General features: G+C 42.3%; 1 protein-coding gene across 6 annotated transcripts; it reads left to right on the forward strand.

The window, feature by feature from the left end:
* Positions 1 to 10,565: 10,565 nt before the first annotated feature.
* On the forward strand, positions 10,566 to 21,966 carry TP53INP1 (tumor protein p53 inducible nuclear protein 1). 6 transcript variants are annotated; one of them, XM_074554887.1, is made up of 5 exons: positions 10,566 to 10,695; positions 13,779 to 14,060; positions 14,568 to 14,919; positions 16,561 to 16,594; positions 18,942 to 19,103. In XM_074554887.1, exons 2-5 carry the CDS (start codon positions 13,949 to 13,951, stop codon positions 18,957 to 18,959), a joined length of 516 nt encoding a protein of 171 aa, XP_074410988.1. In that variant the 5' UTR covers positions 10,566 to 10,695; positions 13,779 to 13,948; the 3' UTR covers positions 18,960 to 19,103. The 6 variants fall into 6 exon arrangements, with proteins under 6 accessions (XP_074410988.1, XP_074411005.1, XP_074410962.1 ...); XM_074554904.1 differs by having other exon boundaries at positions 14,571 to 14,919; XM_074554861.1 differs by lacking the exon at positions 16,561 to 16,594 and having other exon boundaries at positions 18,942 to 21,966.

Raw genomic sequence — 21,966 nt, forward strand, 5'->3', positions numbered from 1 at the left:
CCCATTGCTACAGATGATGAGAATTGGAAAGAGTCAGCATGTTGATTTTTGAACCTCTTAAATTTCTTTTGGATTAATATAATTGCATATTTGAACAATTGTACTGTTATGTTTGGACAGTTATTTTATGACTATCACAGGGTGTAATTATACATAGTTGTCTCACTTTAAAGATATCATTGTCTTTGTTTCAGGAGGTTTCAGACAGCAATTATTGCAATTGGATGGTGTTCCAATAGCCAGTCTCAAGGAAACTCCTATGGTGAGTCAACCATCAGAAAAACACATCAAGTGTGGTGTTATAATGTCACATAATAGCAAGTCAGTGTCTTTTGCTCATGTTTTAATGACAACCATTTCAAGTAGTCCAGGTTTTCAAAAAGTGTTTCTTATTCACACACAATGATCTGGGTTGCAAAAACACCCTTGGAGAATAAAGCTAATAAAATAAGCAGCAAGTTATTACAAACTCCTTAGCTTAATTTTATTGTGTGGAAAATAGCAGTTTTCTTGCATGAGGAAGACTGCTGTGGCTTGCAAAGTTCCCAGGTGCCCCTGCAGCTTCCACATTGCTCCCATCAAAGGGGTCAATCAGACAGTTGCTTCACTTTCACTGTTGCTGACCTGTGCACCTCTCTGTATTTCACAGGTTGGCTTTATTCAAAAAGTTATATATAGCTGCAAAGCATTCGTCATTAATCTGGCACCATTTGGATGTCAAGTATTAATCATTAATCCCATTAACCTTTTACATGCTGGGTTTGCATTCTCATTTCCTTTTCTTGATAGCAAAATAATGTTTGCAAACAAAATGCAAGCTCACTTTTTTCCTCTGTTTCAGAGAAGCATTTTAGAAGTCTCCTGTTGTGCTTCTTTCCATCAGAGAGTAAAGCAAACCTGCCCAGCTCAGTGAGCTACTGAACTGCCCCTTGCTCACTGTGACTAATGCAGTTACACCAGAAGGAGGTTTAAAATAATTTTGTTAGCATTTGGAGCATGAGGCTTGTCTTCAGCCAGACCTCAGACTGTGCTTTCCACAGCATTTGGATCACTGAAATACCCTTATATAAGCCTAATTGGCACAATTAGAAGAATGACTCTTTGCAGATGTGTGTTGCTGTAGCAACCTGGGGGGAGGGCAGCCAAAGTGCCCTCCATATTTAGCAAAATAATATTAATCATAATAGATAGGTGCACTTTATCCTTTTTGTAAGGCACTTGCTCAGGAGGTAAGTGCCTTAACATGTCCCAACAAGGATCACTGTAATGGAGTGTAAATAACATGATGCCAAGCTAAAATTCTCTCAGTAGTAACCAAAATGACATCGAAACAGAAACATAGTCAAATGTTGATCAAATCTTTCAGAATACAGACAGAAGGCTTAGCTATTCAATGCTTTGATTCCACTGCTGTAGGAGCACTGGGGGAGGAAAAGCACCAAAGGCATCCATGGTGGCAGGAAGGGGCCTGTGTTGCTGAGCTCATCTCAAGTCTTCCTGCTGAAGGCCCCAGAGATTCAGTGGGAGCACTCTTGAAATCCACCTGCCACCTCCTTTGTGTGAGAGGCACTCCATGTTGCTGGCAGTGGATGTGGATATGTATAAAAGCGTCAGTGGTGCTGGCAGCACCGTGAAACCGTGGCAGATCTCCTGCTTCTCATGTGGAAAGAGTGGGAACAGCTGCTTTGCAGAGTGGATCCAAATGGTTTGTTCCTGACTCTGCCTTGCCTGTCCCAGTAAAATTGCACATCTCATCCAAGCATCACAGTCTCTTTGAAGTGTCAAAGGGACCATGTGAATTACCCAGGACTCACGACTTAGGCCTTGTTTTCATAAACTCCTTTGATTTGAAGCCAATGATAAGTCTGGTATGATTGTTTGCTCATAGTTATTAATTTAACACAGTTTTAAATTTTGTCTTTATGTCTTTGCACCTTGAACAGTCACATTTTGTTGCTACAGAGTACAAGAAAAACCTGAACTCAGCTCTGACTGGGACTAAATAATGGGATTTCCATTTCTAAGATGAAGAACCAAGTGACTAGCATGAATAAACAAGCCAATCTGAAAAAAAACCAAACACTCATCTTGTGGATGAACATGAAAAATAGAGATTAAAAGGTATCTCAAGAAGTTATCTATACCATCCCACTCTTTACAGATGGATATATTTTATCTCTGTCATTACTGACTGAGTTTTATCTGATCTCTTTTAAAAAGATTTACAATCCCCAGGCAATCTTGCCTAATGCATCACTAGCCTTATTTTTAGAAAGTTTTTCCTAATGTCTAACCAAAGCCTATTTCTGCTGCAATGGAATGTCCTATTAATCTGTAATATCTTTACTTTTGAAGACTGCTCTCACATTTCTGTTAGGTTTCTCTTCAATAGAACAAGCACCCCTGTTTATCCAGTCTTCCCATGTAATTTGTGTTTTTCTAGAACTCTGATCATACACATTGGTCTACTCTGTAGCTTGATGAATGTTTTATCTCTCCCAAGCATGGTTGCCCAAGCCAGGCTTGCCGAGTTCCCACTGATCTTTGCCAGTACTGGGGAAAGTGGAGGAATCACTTCATGTGCTTTATTGCCTCTATTTATATTTGTACCTCTCACTATGTAGTTTGCTTTTTTTTTGATAGAGTATGCAACATCCAGAATATTTCATCAGGGCTGTTCCCTACTCATTTGCTCTGTGTTTTTGGCAGAGGATTATTCTTGACCAAACATAAAATATTGGATTTCCTAGTCTTAAATAACCTCTTATTTTTTTCAGCTATGTAGTTAACTGGTGTGAAATTGCTTGGTTGAATGCTAAGCTTATATTTCTTCCATCTTACTTTCAATTTTTTTTAAACTTTATCATGCTGGTTTATGCCTGGGATCTATAAATCTCCAGCTTTGCTCTAGTTATAGTCCCAGAGCCCAGGTACATTATGTTCATGTGCAGCCTTCCCTTCCGCTGTTCCAGGTACGGTGTTATGATTATAGCTGTTTGACCTGTTGCACCATTGGAAGTTCAGCTTGTCCTGATAATAGTGCAGTTATGTTTACTGTCCTTGCAGCTCTGGCCATTACATCTCATTACACCATTTTAATAACTCAAACACTGACATCTGAGTGATATTACGTTCCAAAATTCAGATCCAGAGAAAAAGGGTTCTTTCAACTTCAGTCTTTTAGTTATCTGTTCTCTTGAACTGCCTGTTTTCTCACAACACATTCCACACTCTGTCACAACCACTCCTTGTGTTTTTCCAAAAACCCTGGAAGACACTGTAAGGCCCTGCTTCAGCCAGAAATTTTTTCATTAAAAAATATTTCTTACACTTCAGCACTTTCACTACAGCAGGATGAAAGGTGTATCTTTAAAATATGTTTGGTATCATGCCTTGAAGCACTGGCATAGGTGAGACAAATGGTTTGTATCATATCAGCTGTTGGGGCTGAGCCCTGGGAAATACTAGGTGCTAGGAGGGCATCATTCTCAAATTGTCACTTGCTGTAGTACTGTCACTCATGTTTTGGTGTATTTGTTTAAGAATTTAATACTAATTTACTTTCTCTATGTTTTGGACCTCCCACCTGCTGAATTGTCAGCTGGAAGAATATCCCAGGAGCAGCTCTATTTCGCCTTACCCAGGAACCTTTCCAGCAACTTACAGCCATTTGAAAAGTTCTTAGCAGCCTAGAGTAGAAAGGGTTAAATGCAAACAGCTCTCTTGCATCATCCCAGTGGAGTGCCTGGCTGCCCGACCACATCCTACACACGAGGAGCTCAGGCAGAGTTACACAGTCTGCCCAAAGCCATGCAACAGGTTTGCAACTAAATCTGGAGCTGCAGCCCTCTCATTGCAGTGGCTGCACAACATGACCTTGCTAGCAAGTTTTAGTAAAACCTTTGCTGTCACCTGGGGAGTTATATTGTTATGTAGGGAAGCTAAACCTATCTGTGAACATTACCTCTTCCAAGCTGGAAGGGCACGTGGAAGGGACAATCTGTCCCTTGCCTGAAGGCTTCATTAGCACAAATCTTGAGGAGACTAAGACCTCATAAATTCATTATTGTCCATCATTATATTGAAATGCTATCTGAAAAACTAGTTGTAATACCAGATCCTGAGCTGCAGAGATTCAGTAGGCACGGAAGATGCTCACACCTGGCTCCTGTGAAATGCTTAACCCCACAGACAAGACCTCCCACGTTATTTAGTCATTCAGCCACCCTCAGCTAGCACAGAGTGCTGGTCTTCTTGTGTGTGAGCTACAGAAACATGCATATATGCTGCAATGCACTGCATAAATAGATTATGAAATACACAAAGACACATATATATTTGTATATATCCCATGTTAAAATGGAGTTGGAATGTGCAAGCTAAGGACACTGTGAAGTATTGACTGCTTTGTTACAAATGTAGTGCCTGAGACCTGGGTGCAGGAAAGTTATTGTCTTTATTATGCACCATGATCACCTCAGCCTCCATTGCAATAGACATTATTTTTTCTGCTCTCAGAAGCCTTTGGCTTTTTTTTTTTTTTTTTTAAATTGGGACTGGTCTGAGCTATGGTGAGGAACATTTGGCTCAGTATTTGTAAGAAGCATCTATGAAAAGAGTAACAATGCAGCAATGCAGAATTATGGTGTGTGGCTTTGTACCCTGAAAAGACTCAGAAAACTTTCAAAAATAATGGTAGTTTACACTTAGATATAATCTTATAGTTGAACTCCAAGCACATCTAGGCATATGATATGATTCATATTACTTGGTGCTAAACTGATGTTGCTAATTCTTTTGTAACTTGTCACAACAGAACAAAGATAGTGAGCTCTATTTTAGGAAGCATATGAATCAGTGGGAGAGCCAAAAGGAAACAAACGGATCACTGGTGAGACTAAAAATGCCTCAGAGATGTGAGCAGTGTGTCTGCTGACTCTGAGGTTGTGCAGAAAAAATTCAAGGAAGGGTTTTAAGCATGGCTAGCCACACAAAAAAACCCACATTTTGAGCTGACAATTTAAGGAGGAAGTGATCTTGCACACTGTCCATCTTCCTATGTGATTTAAACAAAAGATATAATACAGACAGACACTGCTTATTCTCTCACTGAATATTATCTGACAGTCTTTAAAAGGTAAATCCAGCTGAGTAAAATAAATTATATGACCAAGGCAAGTTCCTCCAAAACAACCTCTATTAACTGATGAAGCAGACTTGCCTATACATTGACTGTGTGCTGATCATCCTAACATCACCATTGAAATGAAGAACAAAAAAAAAAAGAAGGATTAATAACGATGGTAATGACCCATCAACATCTGAAGCGTGCAAGAATTTAATAAATGTAACAAATGCATGTTCAATGCCACAGTCAAAAATTCACAGGTCATTTCCCCTTTGGATGTTAAGAACACTTTGCCTGGCTGTGTTAGGTGGGAGGTTTGCTTCTGCAAAGGCTCTCTAATCACATGGCAAAGAAGAGAACAGCAGAAGAGTATTCCTGGCTGTACCCAGAGGTACAATAGAGTCTTTTATTACTGAGTGCTGAAGGAGAGGACAGGTTCAGGCAAGAATAGTGGAAATGCACTGGACTTCTAGTACAAGAGACAAATATAAGAGAGGACAGACAATCCCAATGGAAAATATTTGATGAATGCCTCTGGGCTGAGGAGAGAAATCATTCCCACAATGACAAGAAGAGGCATCTGGCTCTGGCTCTCTGCTGGCTGCCATTGTGGTACAGCACTCCATACTGTGATGCCCAACACGCTTTAGCCCAAGCTAACAATTCAAATGCTGCCACTGAGGGTGCTCTAGAAAAAAACAGAGTTATTCAGACCACTGAAATCTGTATTGACTTCTGAGAGGATTTTTATTTTGACTTGAAGAAAAGTGCAGCTAAAGCTTACCATTACTTTTTCAATCTGGCTATGATTTATAATGGCTTCCTGCCAATGGCAATTTGAAGGCAGAGTTGTACCTGGTTTTGCTCTCAAACAATACAAAAAGCAGGATTTGTGTTTTGACAGTTTTGAAGGAAAATGAGTTTTTTCCTAAAATGCACTCTGCTGAAAAGGGCAACACATTGCCTTAAAACAGATTGTGTTAAGATAATAGTTATTCTGAAAATGGAATCCCTCAACTTTTTCAGTCTGTCTTAGAGGATCATATCCAGTAATTTCTGCCTCCTTGGATCTTGCTCAGCCAAATCATGAGTGTTCTAGTCATGTCTAAATTGGATTCTTGAATTTGCTGAATTCATGCTGTAGAAATACAGTAACAGGTCTCTAACACCTGTTTTGCATAAAAGTCTGGAAAGGCCTGCTTTCACTCAAATTGTAATTTGTTTTTTGGGAAAATAGCATTAGAAACTTGTGACTTATAGCAGAAACAATCAATCTATCATCTTGAAGCCAATGTTGCAGAAATCTTTGCACTAAATAAAGTCAGGGGAAGAAGAGCAGTAAAGTCAGTGCCTGTTTTAGTTGAGACTGATGTTTAAATCTAGAAATCCACTTCAAAAATGGGACTGACATTTGTACAAGCATACAAATGTCAGACTGTGCTTTTTTAGGCTTGGATCTGTTTAGACTGTTCATGCTCTAAACAGCAGGTTTGAAGTGTTTGTACCTAAATTTGGACAGAAGAGTTTGGGCTCTTTTGAACAGTAGCTAGTATCTTCTCCATAGGAAAAACAAACAAAAAATCCAAACCAACACAACAGTATTTCATTGTGGTTAATCATAAACTTGAGATATTTTTTAAATTAGAAACCTTGGCAGCTTCTGCATAATGCATTCAGATGGACAGATCAGGATCTATCTGACAGCTGTGATGTTGCAGTATCACACAGAATCTCTTCCCATACAGCACAGGACTTTCTGCCACAGCCAGATGGAAGCTGTAGGGCAAAAGGTTTCAGACTTCATCTTAAGCAGGACATCAGTTTATAGCTTACCATTAAACAGAAACTTCCATTTTGGTAGCTGTGCTAGACTGACCTCAAAACAATGGCTCACATCAGCAAAGGTGACTGGTGTGGAGGTTCCTGTACTGATATGCCAGGTTTTTTCTGTGTGGGAACAATGGGTGTGTTTATGTAAATCAGAGTGATATCAAGCTGGTTTTTACACATTGTTTGGAAAGAATTCTTATTTATCTTTGTCTGGAGGATATATCTTGTCCAAAGTTTAGAGGGAGATTATTTTTTTAGTATGTGCAAGCTCTGTTTGGTGTGGTTCTCCCTCCTGCTACTCAGTATTTCTAATGCAGAGCCAGATCTGCATTCCCACGTACCCCTGAAACAGGCACGGCTGTGGAGCAGGGCCTCTCCCAGAGGCACAACACATGGCAGTGCTTTGTTGTAGGCTCAATGCACTCATTGTAACTCACAGGTCCTGTGGTAGGAAGGTCACTCTCTACTCCATGGCTAGACACACATTGTGCCTGCTAAATGCTGCTGTAGTATTTCATCGCAGTGGCAACCCAGACAATAGGTCATGCCTTGCATTAATGGGTAGGATCTTGAAAAATCAATACAATTCAAATAACAGGGGCCTGCTGCCCAGCCATTTACTGTTCCCAGGTCTCACAGAGCAGCAATGGCTGTGCCATTAAGCTGCCACTGAGCACACAGAAAATACAGTGTGCTCGCTGCTAACTCATACCAATAAATCCAGAATCATGCATGGGCACGTGTTACTGCAAATATGAATGGTTCCCTTTCTCCAGGCATCTCTTCAGAATATTTTTTCTAATACAAATACAAACATCAAATTCCTCAAAGGAAGGCCAGTTTCTGAGTAAATTTTTGTGTCCAAGCAACTGTATCTCTTTTGCTGAGGGCCTGCTCTAACAACCATTAGAATCAATAGAAAGGCTAATTTATTTTAAAGGCTTTGGATAAAGCACCTAAAGCCACAACCTGCCCTACTGCAACCACCTGAAAATTTATTGTTGACCTCAGTGAGTGTAGGATGAAATACCTGGGCTCTTGCTCAGCAGGTATTTGAGTCCACACACACAATTCATTTCATTATAAACCATTCATATGCTTAAGTACTTGTCAGATATGGAACAAAAGTGTGATGGTTGCCAGGCTGAGAAAGAGAGTAGCTTTCAGAACTGCCTTTCTCCTGCCAACAGCAATGATATTTGAGAGAAAGAATAAGCAAGTTCATTGTTTCCACCATTTTTTTACAAGAGAGAATTAAGAAATAAGTGAAATGAAAACGGAAGAATTTGAGAGTAACACTACAGGAAGAAGAGAGCTTCTATTCCTTCAATTACTTCTCAGGGGACTTTCAAAAATATAAACAGTGACTTTTTATCATCATTAGGAGTCTGTGTCTCAAATAAAACCCAAGCTTTCCTAGGGCTTGCCTACACTGGAAAAATACATTATGTTAATTGATTAACATTTAATGCCTAATCTAACAGTCAGTACAAACAAAGACAAAGGCTTTGACATTTTTTGTTGTTGTTGACCCAAGGTAACCCAGCTGCCAAACATGACAGTTCTTGTCTACACTAAGAGGTTTGTATCACCTTAATTAACGTGTTCTAACACAATGTAATTTTGCAATACAGATTAGTCCTTTGGGGCATTTATTCTGTACATTTAATTTTCTGTCTCGCCTATCTTGAATTTGCAGATATGTGCTGCTTCTCCCCTCCCCCTTCCTGAAGCAACTATCATTGAAAACTGAAGATACTTTGTAAGCATTCTCATTTCTTGCTCAACTTATACACTGAAACTCAATCAAATATACTATTTGTTTATGTCCCTTGATAGTGCTGATGTTATAAAAAGAAAGTTGATCTTTTAGTTCAGGAATGGCTAGTTCTGCATGGAAAAGTATCATCAAATGCTAGCTAATTGAAGCTTTTGCAAAAATATTACAGATTGTACAGCTAGGCAGCCTCTTGGTGAACTCACACAACCTATTCCCAGCCACAGGAAGGAACTTTGCAGCATTTTTCCAAAGTCTGCTTTACTTTGTTTTACATAGAGAAGCTTTGTCCTTACCAGAAAATGAAGGGGGGAAAAAAAGAGAAAGCAAAAAAGTAGACAAAAAAGATATCATTAAACATTGAGGTTAAAAGATCAAGTTTATCTGGACTCTAGCAACTGACACACTCGTGCTGCACACGTAGTATTTTATTACAAAATGCTATTATTTTGTAATAAACCAAGTTCCACAGCACAACTGAAACTGTGAAATATCCTAAAATGGTAGGACATGTTGCATGTAAAATACTCTTTGCCTACATATCACTGATTTATTTCAGCATCTTCTGAAGGACACAGATCTCTGCCCATCCAGCACTCACTGCAGTCTGAAGTGACTATTAACTTTCTGATATACCCAGTTATATTAAGTGGCTGAAGGTGTGCAGCACAACCACACCAGCTCTCCTGGACTGTAATTTCACAATCTGGAAATTCCTTTCTGAGAAAAGAGCAGCTAAAACGAAAAGTGCTGCATTTACATTCATTGCCTCTTCTATCTTTTTCCTAAAAAGATGGAGTAAGTGATCTAGTGCATGAGTTCTCTAGGGCTTCACAGCCCAGCTAAGGTGCTTCAGCCTAATAAATGTTGAGAGATGTAACTCTTCTCTATACTCTGCTCCCCTAAGACTCCACTTGGGAGTCCTGGATCTAATCCTCAGGAAGGACATGGACTCAGTACAAGAGAGATATGAAGTTCCTGGAGGTCTAGCAGAAAGCTACAAAGGTGGTCAAAGGACTGGAGCATCCTTCTTATTAAGAAGGGCTGAGAATTGGCCTGTTCAGCCCCAAGAGGAGGCACCTGAGAGGGGACCTCACCAATGTCCATCAGTCTCTGAAGGGAGGGTGACAAGAGGATGGACCAGGCTCTTCACGGTGGTGCCAAGCAATTGTACAAGAGGCAATGGGCAGAAACTGATGCACAGAAGTTCCACCTGAACATGAGGAAAAACTTCTTAACTCTGTGGGTGACTGAGCATGGGAACAGGTTGCCCAGAGAGGTGGTGGAGTCTCCCTAACTGGAGATATCAGGAACTCTCTGCACACAATGCTGTGCCATGTGCTCTGGGATGGTGGCCTGAGCAGGGAGACGGGACTGGATGATCCTCGGTGCTCCCTTCCAGCCTCTCCTGTTCTGTGATTCTGTGACCTGTTGGAGCAAGTTCAGAGGAGTGACACCAAGATGAGTGGAGGGCTGGATCACCTCTCCTGTGAAGAAGAGGCAATCCCTGACAGAGTTGGGATTGTTTAGCCGTGAGAAGGCTCCAGGGAGATCATGAAGTTTTCCACGGTGAGGGTGGTGAGGCACTGGAACAGGTTTCCCAGAGGAGCTGTGGCTGCCCCATCCCTGGGAGCGCTCAAGGCCAGGTTATAGGGGGTTGTGGGCAGCCCGGTGTGGCGGAGCTGTCCCGGTCCAGGGTCCGGTAACGCCGCCACGGCCCCGCGCCGGCCCGCCCGATCCGCCCCAGTCCGCGGGGGGCGGAGCGAGGGGCGGAGCGGAGCCGCCGGGCCCCGCCCCCTGCGCTCCCCGCCCGCCCGTCACGTGCGTTAGCGACAGGCGGCGGCGGCCCCCATTGGCGGAGGGGCGGGGGGGCGTGGCCGGCGGCCGGTCCGTCAGCTGCGCCGGGCCCTGACAACAAAGGGCTCCGCGGAGGCGGCGGGGCTGGGGCGGTGCGGTGTCGGTGAGTTCGGTGTGCGGGGGACTGCGGGCACCGGGCGCGCTGCCGGTGGCCTGGGTGGGATGGGCTCCTGCCGTCTGAGCGGTGGAGAGCAGCAGCGGCGGAGCCGCTGTTTTCCCGTGCGCCCATCCCGGCTTCTCTCCGCTGGGACGGCGCCGGGGCCGGGGGCTTTTGGCGGTTTCCCGGCTGTGGAGCAGCCGGCGGTCTCGGCCGCCCGCCTCCCGGGCAGCCTCGGAGCGGGGCCGGGAAGGTGCGCAGCCGCCGCGGCTGTGCCGGGTCAGCCCGCGCCGCTGGCCCGGCCGTGTGGAGCCTCCTGGTGGCGGCCGCGGGGCTGCGAGCGGGGGGCGCGGGGCATCGGCGGCTGGCTCCGGCTCGGGGCTGCTCTGGGACCGACTGGGGGATGGCTTCTTTGGTTGTGTTTTCTTTTTGCTTAGCGCATACCTCATCTCCTTTGCTAGGTTAGAAACAAACAAAAACCCATAAAAAAGGAAAAAATATACTTTTTTAATTGCAGCGATACTGTATTGTTGACATTCATTCGGTGTGTTATCTGTAACAGCCTCTTAATCATTACTGTCGCTGAGTCAGTTGTTCCCAGGCTTGTGTTTTCCTGCCGCTGACAGCTCCTGACTAAGAACCCGAAAGCCTCTCTCGGTCTCTGTCCTGTTTTCCTCCCCGGACGATGGCCCTTGCTAGCAGCCTGACTTCTCTTGTGCTGCCTGGCTTGCACAATAGCACACGAGCGTGGCCTTTTTAAAGGCGCTTGTCCAAAAGGATGTCAAAGCATCAACCACTTTCTAAATGTGCCGTGGTTTTAAGCCCAGCAGGAGATGAAACCAGGACAAAATGATTCAGATGTTTTTTTGGATCCTCCTTGGGGTGGGGGAAGGGAAAAATGGGACAAACAGCTTTTGATCTACAGAAAGTCATTTGTGGGTCAAAAGCTGAGGTTTGTTTAGCTCACATTCTCAGGAACAGGGATCTCTCTCTTACTTGTTAGAGGGTAAGGATCCCAAGGGTGATGCCTTGGGAGCTTTACTAGGGGAGTGTGAGCTCTCATCTTGCTCCACTCTGTGCAGAACAAAAAGGCAGCCTCTGCCTGAAGGTACCTCCAGGCTTGATCTAGGAAAGAGACAACACACATGTGTGGGAGTACAGGGAAAGCCAGTGCTGATCAGCAGCCACACAATGGCTTACTAGTTAGCCTAAAGAAAAAACAAACTCATTTTTTCATAGGCCTGGTGCCAGGAGAGAGTTAGGGAAGGATGTGGAAGGTGGCTGGAAAACTACAGACTTAAACTTCCACTTAGAATTCATTTCCTTATCCATAGTAAGCTCTGCCTATAACTGAAGCACTCAAACCTTCTCAAGAAGGTGCTTGGGAACACTGTAGGCATTTGGCATTTCCTTAGGTAACCCATCCAGGGCTTAGAGACCTTAATGGTTAAGTGTGTTTCCTGCTAGTAACCACTGAAAGTTGAACTTTACTGCAGTTAAAGCCACTTCTGCTTGCTCTGGGTATAGAAGAAGACAATAAATGTTTGCCTCTTTCTTCACATAATTGACTACTGTTGTAATTTTTTCTTTCCCTCTATTAAGCTTTACCATTTTTAAAGTTTTGTTGATTTTCTTTAGACTTCTGATAATTTTTGTAGCTCTCTTTAGGAGAGACCTAATGTTTCATTTTCAAGTGTGGTCCTTAAAAATAGACCTGTGTCACTATTGCAGCTGAGCCTGTTTCTAGTCTTGTGTTTTGCTGCAGTCAGTCATTTCTCTTGAGCAAAACTTCTTGAGTTTCACTGTACCTTTTCATATTGCTCCTGAAGACTACTTTAAATTCTGCTCCTCTCCTCCTGTGCTGTGTGAACAAGGAGGAAGCTGCATAAATGTGTACAGGAGCAGTGCTGCATGGAGCAAGTGCTTGTCCTTCCCTTGAACAAGTGGGTGATTGGGTCTGGTTTCCTGGGGTAAGATGACACAGGAGGCCAAACAGCTCTTTGGTGTGGCCTTAGAGTTCTAGGGTAAAGCAAGGTATACTGATCTATATATAAATAATATTCTTCATGAGTTGTATCTTTTAGTATTTGGGTTTGTCCACTGTCATGTGTCTTGCTTCCTTTCTGAATGCAGGCACTCATACTGTCTTACATGGATATATTCTTTCCTATTTAATAATCAAATAGGTATTTAATCAATAATAATTCTGACCTGCTGTGATGATTCAAATTTTGCTATGGGCAAAAATAACTTGTTGTTAAGTTGGTGAATACTTTTCCTCATGGTTTTTGCTTTTTTACCTTCTTTAATGGCTTCTATTTATTGGCTCATACATAAATATCAAAGGCAGTTCTGGGGTGTTTAAACATTCAGTTTCTTGGTACTAATGGGATTTTTCATCTTCACTGCCAAATGCAGAGGTCAGGCTTACAGTGACCAATTACATGTAGATTTAGGGGAGTGAATTGAGAAATAAGCACTGGGTTTAGTTAAACACATCCAATACTTTTCCATGTTCCTTCGACTTAGGATGCCTGACTAGTTGGGTGGTTGCTGTGAACATGATCTCGCTGGTAACTCTGTGGTGTACTTTGAACCTGAAGACAGGATGTGCCTTGCTACTGTGTTAACTTGCAGTTAGGGTGGAACAGGGAAGAAACACTGCTTTGGACTTCCCTGGGAGCCCTCACCAGGACTCCTCTGTGTCAGCAGGGGAGGTGAGTTGTCTGGAGCAGAAAACCTGCCCTTGCCTTTGGTGTCTCTCTGACATGGAGGGAGCTGGGGGAGTGTAGACACAAGAGTCCTATACACCTCCTCCCTTAGGAGAAGGGGGGACTGACACCTACACAGACCTTTTCTGGGGGAGGAGGTCTGAGACAAAGGCACTCAGCTCCCAGGAGAGACCTAGGATTGTGGTTTCTGTTTGTATCTAGCTGGGAGGGGATGGCAGATGCCACTGAAGCTGCCTCTCTTCAGGGAAGAATGTTCACTGATACCTCAGACTGCACTAACCAGGGGCTTCTAATTTGTTTCCCTAGGAATGTTACCTGTGGTTTTGTCATTAAGATGCTTGTCATCATTTTTTCCAGGTTTCACGTAAACTGTTTACAAGTCATGCTTTCGCATGTCCTGTACCTAAGCTGATAAAGCATCTATGCACTTTAATCTCAAGTCTGTGCCACTCTGCTAGTAGTGTGAGCTGTGCCTTGAACCTTGGATATAAAGACCTACCAGCCAAAGTCTTGTTCCTGCCTTAGTAATGTTCCAGAGGTTAAATAACATGCTCATGGGAGAGATTGATAGCTTGTCCAGCCAAGAGCCAGAGTTCAGTGAGAAGGAAGATGACGAGTGGATTCTGGTTGACTTTATAGGTAAGATGTCTGTCAGACATGAGTTCTGCCTTTGTCTTGCTCTGGCTCTTGCTTGTCTTACTTCCATGTGAACAAACCAGCATATTGGGAAAACTTTATATCAGCAAAACCAGTGTGGGATTAGAGTGTAGGGCGTCTTCCAAACAAATATTACATGTTGTGTAAATTGGTGAGAAGAATGATGTCAGGTTTATAAGCCTGACACAGGCTTCAGCAGACCCACTTGTACAAATAAAACCTATTTGACTTATTTCGCAATTATATAGCTTTACTGATAATGTTGTTTCACATGTCTAACATGGCTTGTCTGGGAGCTCCCTTTTCCCCTCCCCTGCTTTTAAAAAGTAAAAATTTGTGTATGTACTAACAGGGCTCTTTTTTAAATTTTTCTTTTTTATTATTATTATTTCATATCCCGTTTCTGGCTGTGTGCAACTGTGTTGTTTTTGACCTTCTGCTATCACCAACATCCATGGTTCCTCTCCACTGATGACTGGTCCCCTGCAGCAGACACTTGCACTAACTGCTCCGTGGAGGAAGCAGACCTCGTTGAAGCATCGGCCACGGACAGCTCGCCCGTCTTCTCTTGTTTATCATCTCCCCTGGAACACTTGCCGGAGGCCAGCGAGTCCTGCTTCATCCAGTTTGAGTCATGTCCTATGGAGGAGAGCTGGTTTATTACCCCTCCCCCATGTTTTACTGCAGGTGGATTAACCACTATCAAAGTGGAGACCAGTCCCATGGAGAACCTCCTGATAGAGCATCCCAGCATGTCTGTGTATGCTGTCCACAACACCTGTCACAGCCTTAATGAGGCTGCATGTGGGGATCAGGAGTTTCACAGCCCAGGTAGCCCCAGGTATGTCTGAATTCTCTTGTCAAGGAGCTCTGGTGCTGAAAATATCTGGTTTCTCCTTGATCAGCTTAGACACTTAATACTGAATTTTCCAGCTTATTTCAGGGGAGGTGAATAAAGCATGAATACCACACAAGGTGTGTAGAGTGGTCAGGTGCCTGCCTGCTCAGAAAAGTGTTGTACAAGATGGCAGTGTTGGCAAACCGCTGGGTATGCGTTTTGGCACTGCAGTGAATATTCATGGAGCCTTGTTACTCCCTTGCAGAGTATGTTCCAGTCCTGTGTAGACTGGTGACAGTTAACTGTATAGCCAGTAATGTAGATATGAAAGCACTTTGCCCCCTTCACAACTATGTGTTTTTCATAACTGCTAGTCAGTATTCTTTCAGTCACCTTGTGAGATGAAACACAGAACTCTAATGATCCTGACAGGGAAGTAGCTTTGGGGCTAGGTGAGAGGCTTCTATGGTTTTTTTTTTCATTCCTCAACCTAGTGATAAGGACAGGATTAAATTTGCTCAAGTGGCTTGTGGAGCAAAAGTAAACTGAAAGACTCCACAAAGCTTAGTCCCCTCAATGTGAAAATCTGTGCTGCAACCTTCTACTTTTAGCAAAGTAAGTGCTTTTGGGTCCTGAAAATCTATCCTTGGGGTTTATTGTAGAGGCATGTTTGCCATGCCCTGCCATTCTTTGGTGTTGGTGTATGCAGCTGTACCAGTACAGTGAACATGGCTGTATGCAAATAGAGGATTCCTTTGCCATTATGACCCCATGTGTTCATTTGGTTTGAAATAATTGGGTGTTTTGTGAATCCCAGTTAGTAACAAAGACTGACTTTTCATACCTTAAGTTCTTAAGTTTAGAAACAGTAGTACTAAAGAAAAAAAAATCACAGTATACTGAGCTTTGATATACAGGAAGAAATTAGTGTAGTGCTTGAGTTGTTGTAGGTAGATGCCTATTGACTTCTCCAATCAGCCCTTTGCCATATTTAAGTTTTCAGCTCAAAGAAGCAGGTGACTTTGAAATGACATACTGCTGTATAATGTTGAAATATAGTGCTGATACTATTGATCTTGGTGTGGGATTTGTATAATTATTTGGGGAGGACAGTTTATGATGTTAAGCATCAGGGTCTAGTTTAAGTTAAATTGGAGGAAACTATGAACAGACAGCACCTTTAAAATGAGAGTCTGAAGGAATCTCCAAGAGTGCTGTAGGCTGCAGGACATGCTCTAGCACTTTATCTAAAATACAATTTTCAGTGAATAGTAACACTCAAAAGTTGGATACTGACTTTTCAGTCACTTGACCTGGGGATCCTGATGTAAATTCAGCCAGAGAAGGATCCTGTCTTGTGTTACACAGCACAGTTAAGCTGCTTCAGTGCCTGGGGAACCTAGAGGTGTGCTCTTCAGCTGGTGTGTAATTAAGTTTCTTCACACTGAACTCTGTGCTGTTGCTTTATCAGAAGATCCAGGCTCTTGTACAGGATATTTTGTGTGATAACTGGGGTGAGACTTAGGTCTAAAGCTGAGGTGAACTGCAGAATTTGGGAACATTGGTTACACTTATACTAGAGTAAGTTTCAAAAGCTGTTATGAAGTCTCTAGTGGTTTAATGGTTGGCCATTTAATATTGTAGGGCCAAGAAAAGCTGCTTAAGGCACACTGGCACAGTAAGTACTACTGTTTTGGAACAGTGCTTTTTGTTTGATCAGGCTGCTAGCAACACTGCTTCCTCTAGAGCCTTGTCTGCCAAAGCAATACTGGTTTTAGGACTAACCTTTGTGCCAAATGATTACTTGATCAAGCCTAACTACATCTGCTTTAACAAGCCAAAATGCTAAGTGTAGAAAAATTACTGAAATGATTGGGTTGGGTGTCTGAAGCCTTTAATGTTTCTTGTGAGCTGTGGTTGTGTAGCACGATGAACAGGACACTTCTGCTTTCTGGCAAAGTAGACACTGGAAGCACAGCAGCAAGTGCATGTAGTGATGGTCTGGCTTAAGACACAGCCCCTCTAAAACTGCATTTTGGCAATGTGATGGAGTCTCATCAACCCTGTCCTCTCAGTGCATGGAGCTCACTAGTGCCAGCCTATCAAATGCACCTAAGGTACTGAAAGGCTGCATTTTGGAAGAACATGTGGATGTTTAGCTCATTCAAACCACCTCTGCTATCCCAGTGTCATTTGATGACAAATAAAGTGTTGGTTTGCAAAGCATTGCTGGAAAAGTATTTGATAAGAGGGGGGGAAAAAAGCTAAAGTATTTTCAGCCAGCAAGTTTAAACCAGTTTTTCTCCTTTTGTGGAAGAAATCTCTTTTTTCATTTTAAATTCCTTTCAAAGCAAAAGGATGTTGTATAAACTTCCCTATTTGTCAGATTAGTCATATTTTTCCATAACAAAACCACAGCAGTTTGTATTAACAGTTGCTGCCCTTTGCTAGTTAAGGGTATACTTAGGAAATACAGGTTGCAATAACTGTCGTGTGGCTTCCTGCCTCTGTAATAGCTTTCCCTAGAAAGGCTTCACTTGCCATTCCACCTCCAGCACTGTTGGATGCACTAAGGGATTGCTCCATAAGGAAAATAGTAGTCCCATATTTGCACCAGTTTAATTTACCCTCATGTAAATTAAACTGGTGTAATCTGCAAAGAATGTGTTTACAAGGCACTGTGAATTGATCTGTGCTTGTTACTCACTTTTTGTTTGGTATTTCAAGTGCTAGGTATAGGATAATAACCCGTGAAAAATAGGGGAAGGCCAGCATGTCACATATGACTGTTCTGCAGTCTCTACTCTTCAGTCATTCATATCAAACTACCCAAGGGTCCAAAAGCAAGATTGGGATATTTGAAATAAGAAAAAAGTAGTAGGGAGGGAGTATTCCCTTGATGACAAGGAATATTTCCCTCCAGTGTGCAGTGGGAGGAGGCAGAAGAGTTTACTTCATGTCAGGCACCTGCAGCCTCCCAGAGTAAGGGTACCATGGGCATGGCAGACCTGACTTATGTCTACAGAGACATCATACAATAATTGCTAGTTAAGCTCTTCCAGAAGAGACTTTATATGACAAAGTCATGCTAGTGTTGAAAGACAGATTTCCCAAGAGACCTCTTGCTCATGCCTGGGCAAATTCCTGGTCTTGCAGCCATCTTTCCTGGGCACCACTGACCAGTTGACAGCTGGTTGTTGGGCCCTGAGTGGGGAGAGAGAAGGCAAGAAACTCTGCTGCCACTGGTCTCACACCAGTTCTAGCACTCAGATTAGGGTTTTGCCTTATTTTTAAAAGGGCTAGGCTATTTTTAACTTTACTTTGTAAGTTTCAGGAAATGCCAGTGATTGTTCTGTCAAGTAGGGAAGTCCTTTTTCCGTCGCTGCTTGCATAGGCTGCTGATTTGTTTTTCTCTAGTGCATGATGAAGCAAGGGTTTGCCAAAACTGCTGACTCACTGCTCATGACATTTAGGGGGCTGGTTGAGGAAAAATCTGAGTTATTTTTCATGTGTGTCACAACTGGTCTACCTTTCTATTCCTCTGCATGAACATTGTTTGTTTGGATTTACTTGTGTGGCTGGCAATTGAAATGCACTTTTGTTAGTGTGCTTCTGTTTTCAGGCTGAACCACCAGTGTTCAAGATGATTTTAAGCCAAACTTTGCCTAGTGGAAAACTCTTAAGTCTTCTAAAGCTGGAGCAGTGTGACACACATTGCCTTACATGTCTGATTATTGCATCTTGGGCTTAGGGAGGTGGTGTGGGGAAGAAAGAGCACAGTAGAGTAAGAGCCAAAAGTCCTAAGGCTGTTGTGGGGCCCTCACACAGAAAGTGATTTAGCAGCACTACAGGTTAATTTCTGGTGTGGTAAGTGGCTTGACCTTACCTCAGCCCAAATCTCTGTCCACTAGAATGAGGGTTCCCTTTTGAAGTGCTGGATGCTGATATCCCTGTTCTCCCCTTTGTTTTGCTTGTCCTTCCAATGCACCTCAGTGGTGACTGATACCTGCTTGTTACATTTCTAGACAGGAGGCCCGAAATGAAACAGGACAGCGTGTTCACTGCTATGTCACAGCTCTTGCTACTAGTTCAACTTTTCTGGAAAAAAGCAAGAGCTTTCGTCCTACCCACTGGATAAAAGAACATAATGAAAGACACTGTCTCAACAGGAACAGTCTCCGTCGCCAAAACCTCGCCAGGGATTGCCACTCTCGGCAAATCAAGCACAACGGACTGTTTGTTCACCAGCCTTGCCAGCGTCAGTTCAATTACTGATGGCTCTTGTGGTTTTAATCTATGGCCTAATTGTTTCTTAGGTTGCTTTTGTTTTCATGTGTAGGTAAGTGTGGTCAATCTGAAGCTGATTGTCAATCCCTCAAACACAATCATAACTAGTGTTGCATTATTTTCAAAAGACACGTAAATCTCTGAACATCTTGCATCAAGTTCTAAATGTTGATGTTAAATATCAATGTCTTGGAAGCCTATCAGTATGATAGTTTGTGTGCTGTTTTATAAACTTTGATGTATAGATGGGTTCTTAGTTGGTATTTTAAAGAAATTTGACTGAGATGGAAATCAGTTACATTTTGCATTAATCAAAACGAAGTTAGAAAATTTGAGGTTAGCCATGTGCTTTAATGACCAGTACTTGACAGCTTGTGTATCTGTCTGTATTCAGCATATATGATTACTTTCTGACAAGGAAATTCTACAGCTGCCAGTGGATATTACATAGCTGTGCTGAGCTGTTTCAAGAAGGACATCTCATCTAAATTCCTAGAACTTGTGTTAGTGGGGGCTGTGTAGGTGTGCTGGGTACTTGGTATGGATATTGAAAGAGGGTTAAATGTCCCACCAACATTGTTGCAGTACAATATGGCACCAGTGTTACAGATGTAGTACCTCACAGTGGAGTGGGAAGAAAAGTGAACCCTTGGGTAACATGCAGATGCACAACACAGAACTGAACTGGGCTTTACCAGATAAAGTTTGAGTTTCTCTAACTATTTCTGTCTTTGAAGCATGTATTTCCCCTACCCTATCTCATTTAATCTCTAGTCTAGTTAAAGGAGAAAGATGGTGGATTGACCATTCTTTAAACCTATCAGTAGCTGACTGCTCTTCAAAGAAGTCAGACTGATAGACAGCTATTTCTGAGCTACAAATGGCTATTAGATTGTCTCATATTCACAGATTGAGAGTAGCTCAGAAGTTGCTAGAAGGAAGCTTTTATTCCAAGTTCTCCTAATTTTCTCTCTTTTTCTCTATGAAAATGAAATCCAAGTTAATGGGGACTGGAAATAAAGGGCAGTGTGAGGTAGGGGGAATTGGATGCTGAGCTAAATACAGTGATAACAGTATATAAAAATTGATGAATCAGCTGTGGTTGTTCTCCTAGCCCACTGGAGGCAGAAGGACTTAATAGCAATTCCATGGGCCAACAGGAAAGAAAAGCCATTCAAAACTATCAAGTAGTTTTCTTAAGAGCACTGAGCAAGATGTTTTGGGAGTTGGCAGGCAGTGCCAACTACAACTACAGGTAAAGTTCACCTGTTAACAAAAGCTGTGTTACACAGCAGCCAGTGGTATGCTGGACCCTGCTAGATCAGTCTGGGAAGTGGATTGAATGGGAATGGACGTAAGGAAGCAGAAATCTTCAGTGAGAGGAGGGGGGGGGGGAACCAAAAGTAAGTTTATCTTCCTTTCTGCCAGTGCTTAATGTGATTTGCTGTTTTCCCTTGTGTTTAGTGCCTAGGGCATTACAGTGTTAACATTACACTCAGCTGTGTCTTCCAGTAGTCCTTACACAGAAATTGGTACAAGGAGTCATGTGAGGAGTCCTTGAAATAAGACAAGGTCGATAATGTGAATTGTTCCAGACTTAAGAAGTATTTAAATTCAGCCAGATGCTTCAATTTCACTGAAGCAAAGCCCCAGCAATTCAAATTGACCTTGATGTAGTGGTACTGTTGCGTGTTCTGCAGCTGAAATTGTTGTGGAACCTACTTAGCATACAGGAACAGCATTCATAGCCTACGTTTCGCTGCAGATGTCCTGCTTCACTGCAATTAGGATTGTCACAAAGGGATGTTGAAAATAATTAAATGTACAAAAGTAAGAGGTGCTTTCCTGGATACGCTAGTTTTTGGGGTTTTGTTGTTTGGTGATTTTTTTTTTTTTTGACAAGTTGAATTCACATGGACACTGAAAGAAAACAAAATTGGTCACACCATGATTTTCCAAAAGAGATACTTTGTTACTGCTGTTTTAGCAGTATGTGCCCATCTCCATACAACAATTCTCATGTGGTCCAAATACTTTGGTTTATCAGCAAATAGCTGTAGTTTCACCAGTCTCTTATCTGTTCACAAGTACTCTTACTTGCCTCAGATTATCTACCTACCTTTATCACTCCAACTTTTTGTCTAGCTTAAACTTCCTTATCCTTGCTGCCAACTTTCTAGCTCAGGAAAATTCTTTGCTTTCCTGTATTACTTTTCTTTATATAAAAGTAACTACTTTCCTTCAGCTTTAATTTTCTTAAAGTGCAATGAAGGAAGATGGAGCCTCCACCTCCCTGTGTCGGAAGGAGTAAGTAATCCCTTAACTCCTAATGGGGAGGTGGAGCTGAGAGTATAAGGCTCCCAGGCATTAAAATGAGAGCCTTGGTCTGTTCTTCTCAGTAGGCAAGTAAATGCAACTTTAGACTGCTCCTAGAATTGGGAGATACTGATCTTTTTATACTGCATTACTAGATGACTTTCTGGTGATGAAAACCTATATCTTTCAGGATATAAACTATTTTGTTGCACAAAGCTGTGCTTCTCAATTTGTAATATTGGAACCATATTATTGTGTGAGATAGTACTACATCAATGGCTTTTTGTTAATTTGTTTTACGTATTTATGTTGGTCTAGCCCTGTTTTGTGCCTGGAGCTATTGGGCAATTAGATTTGTTTTGGTTTACTGTTTTAATAGTGAGCTGTGTGGCTTTTTATATGGTTTTTTGAATTGTATTAAAGTGTGTGTTTTTTCTTGTAAAAGTG

This window comes from Zonotrichia albicollis, chromosome 1, assembly GCF_047830755.1.
Source record: "Zonotrichia albicollis isolate bZonAlb1 chromosome 1, bZonAlb1.hap1, whole genome shotgun sequence".
Classification (NCBI taxonomy): domain Eukaryota; kingdom Metazoa; phylum Chordata; class Aves; order Passeriformes; family Passerellidae; genus Zonotrichia; species Zonotrichia albicollis.

Coding starts and splice junctions, on each gene's coding strand:
- TP53INP1 (XM_074554861.1), top strand. CDS start 13,949: ATGTTCCAGAGGTTAAATAACATGCTCATGGGAGAGATTGATAGCTTG. Junction 14,061..14,567: donor GATTCTGGTTGACTTTATAG/GTAAGATGTCTG, acceptor GGTCCCCTGCAG/CAGACACTTGCACTAACTGC. Junction 14,920..18,941: donor CACAGCCCAGGTAGCCCCAG/GTATGTCTGAAT, acceptor TTACATTTCTAG/ACAGGAGGCCCGAAATGAAA.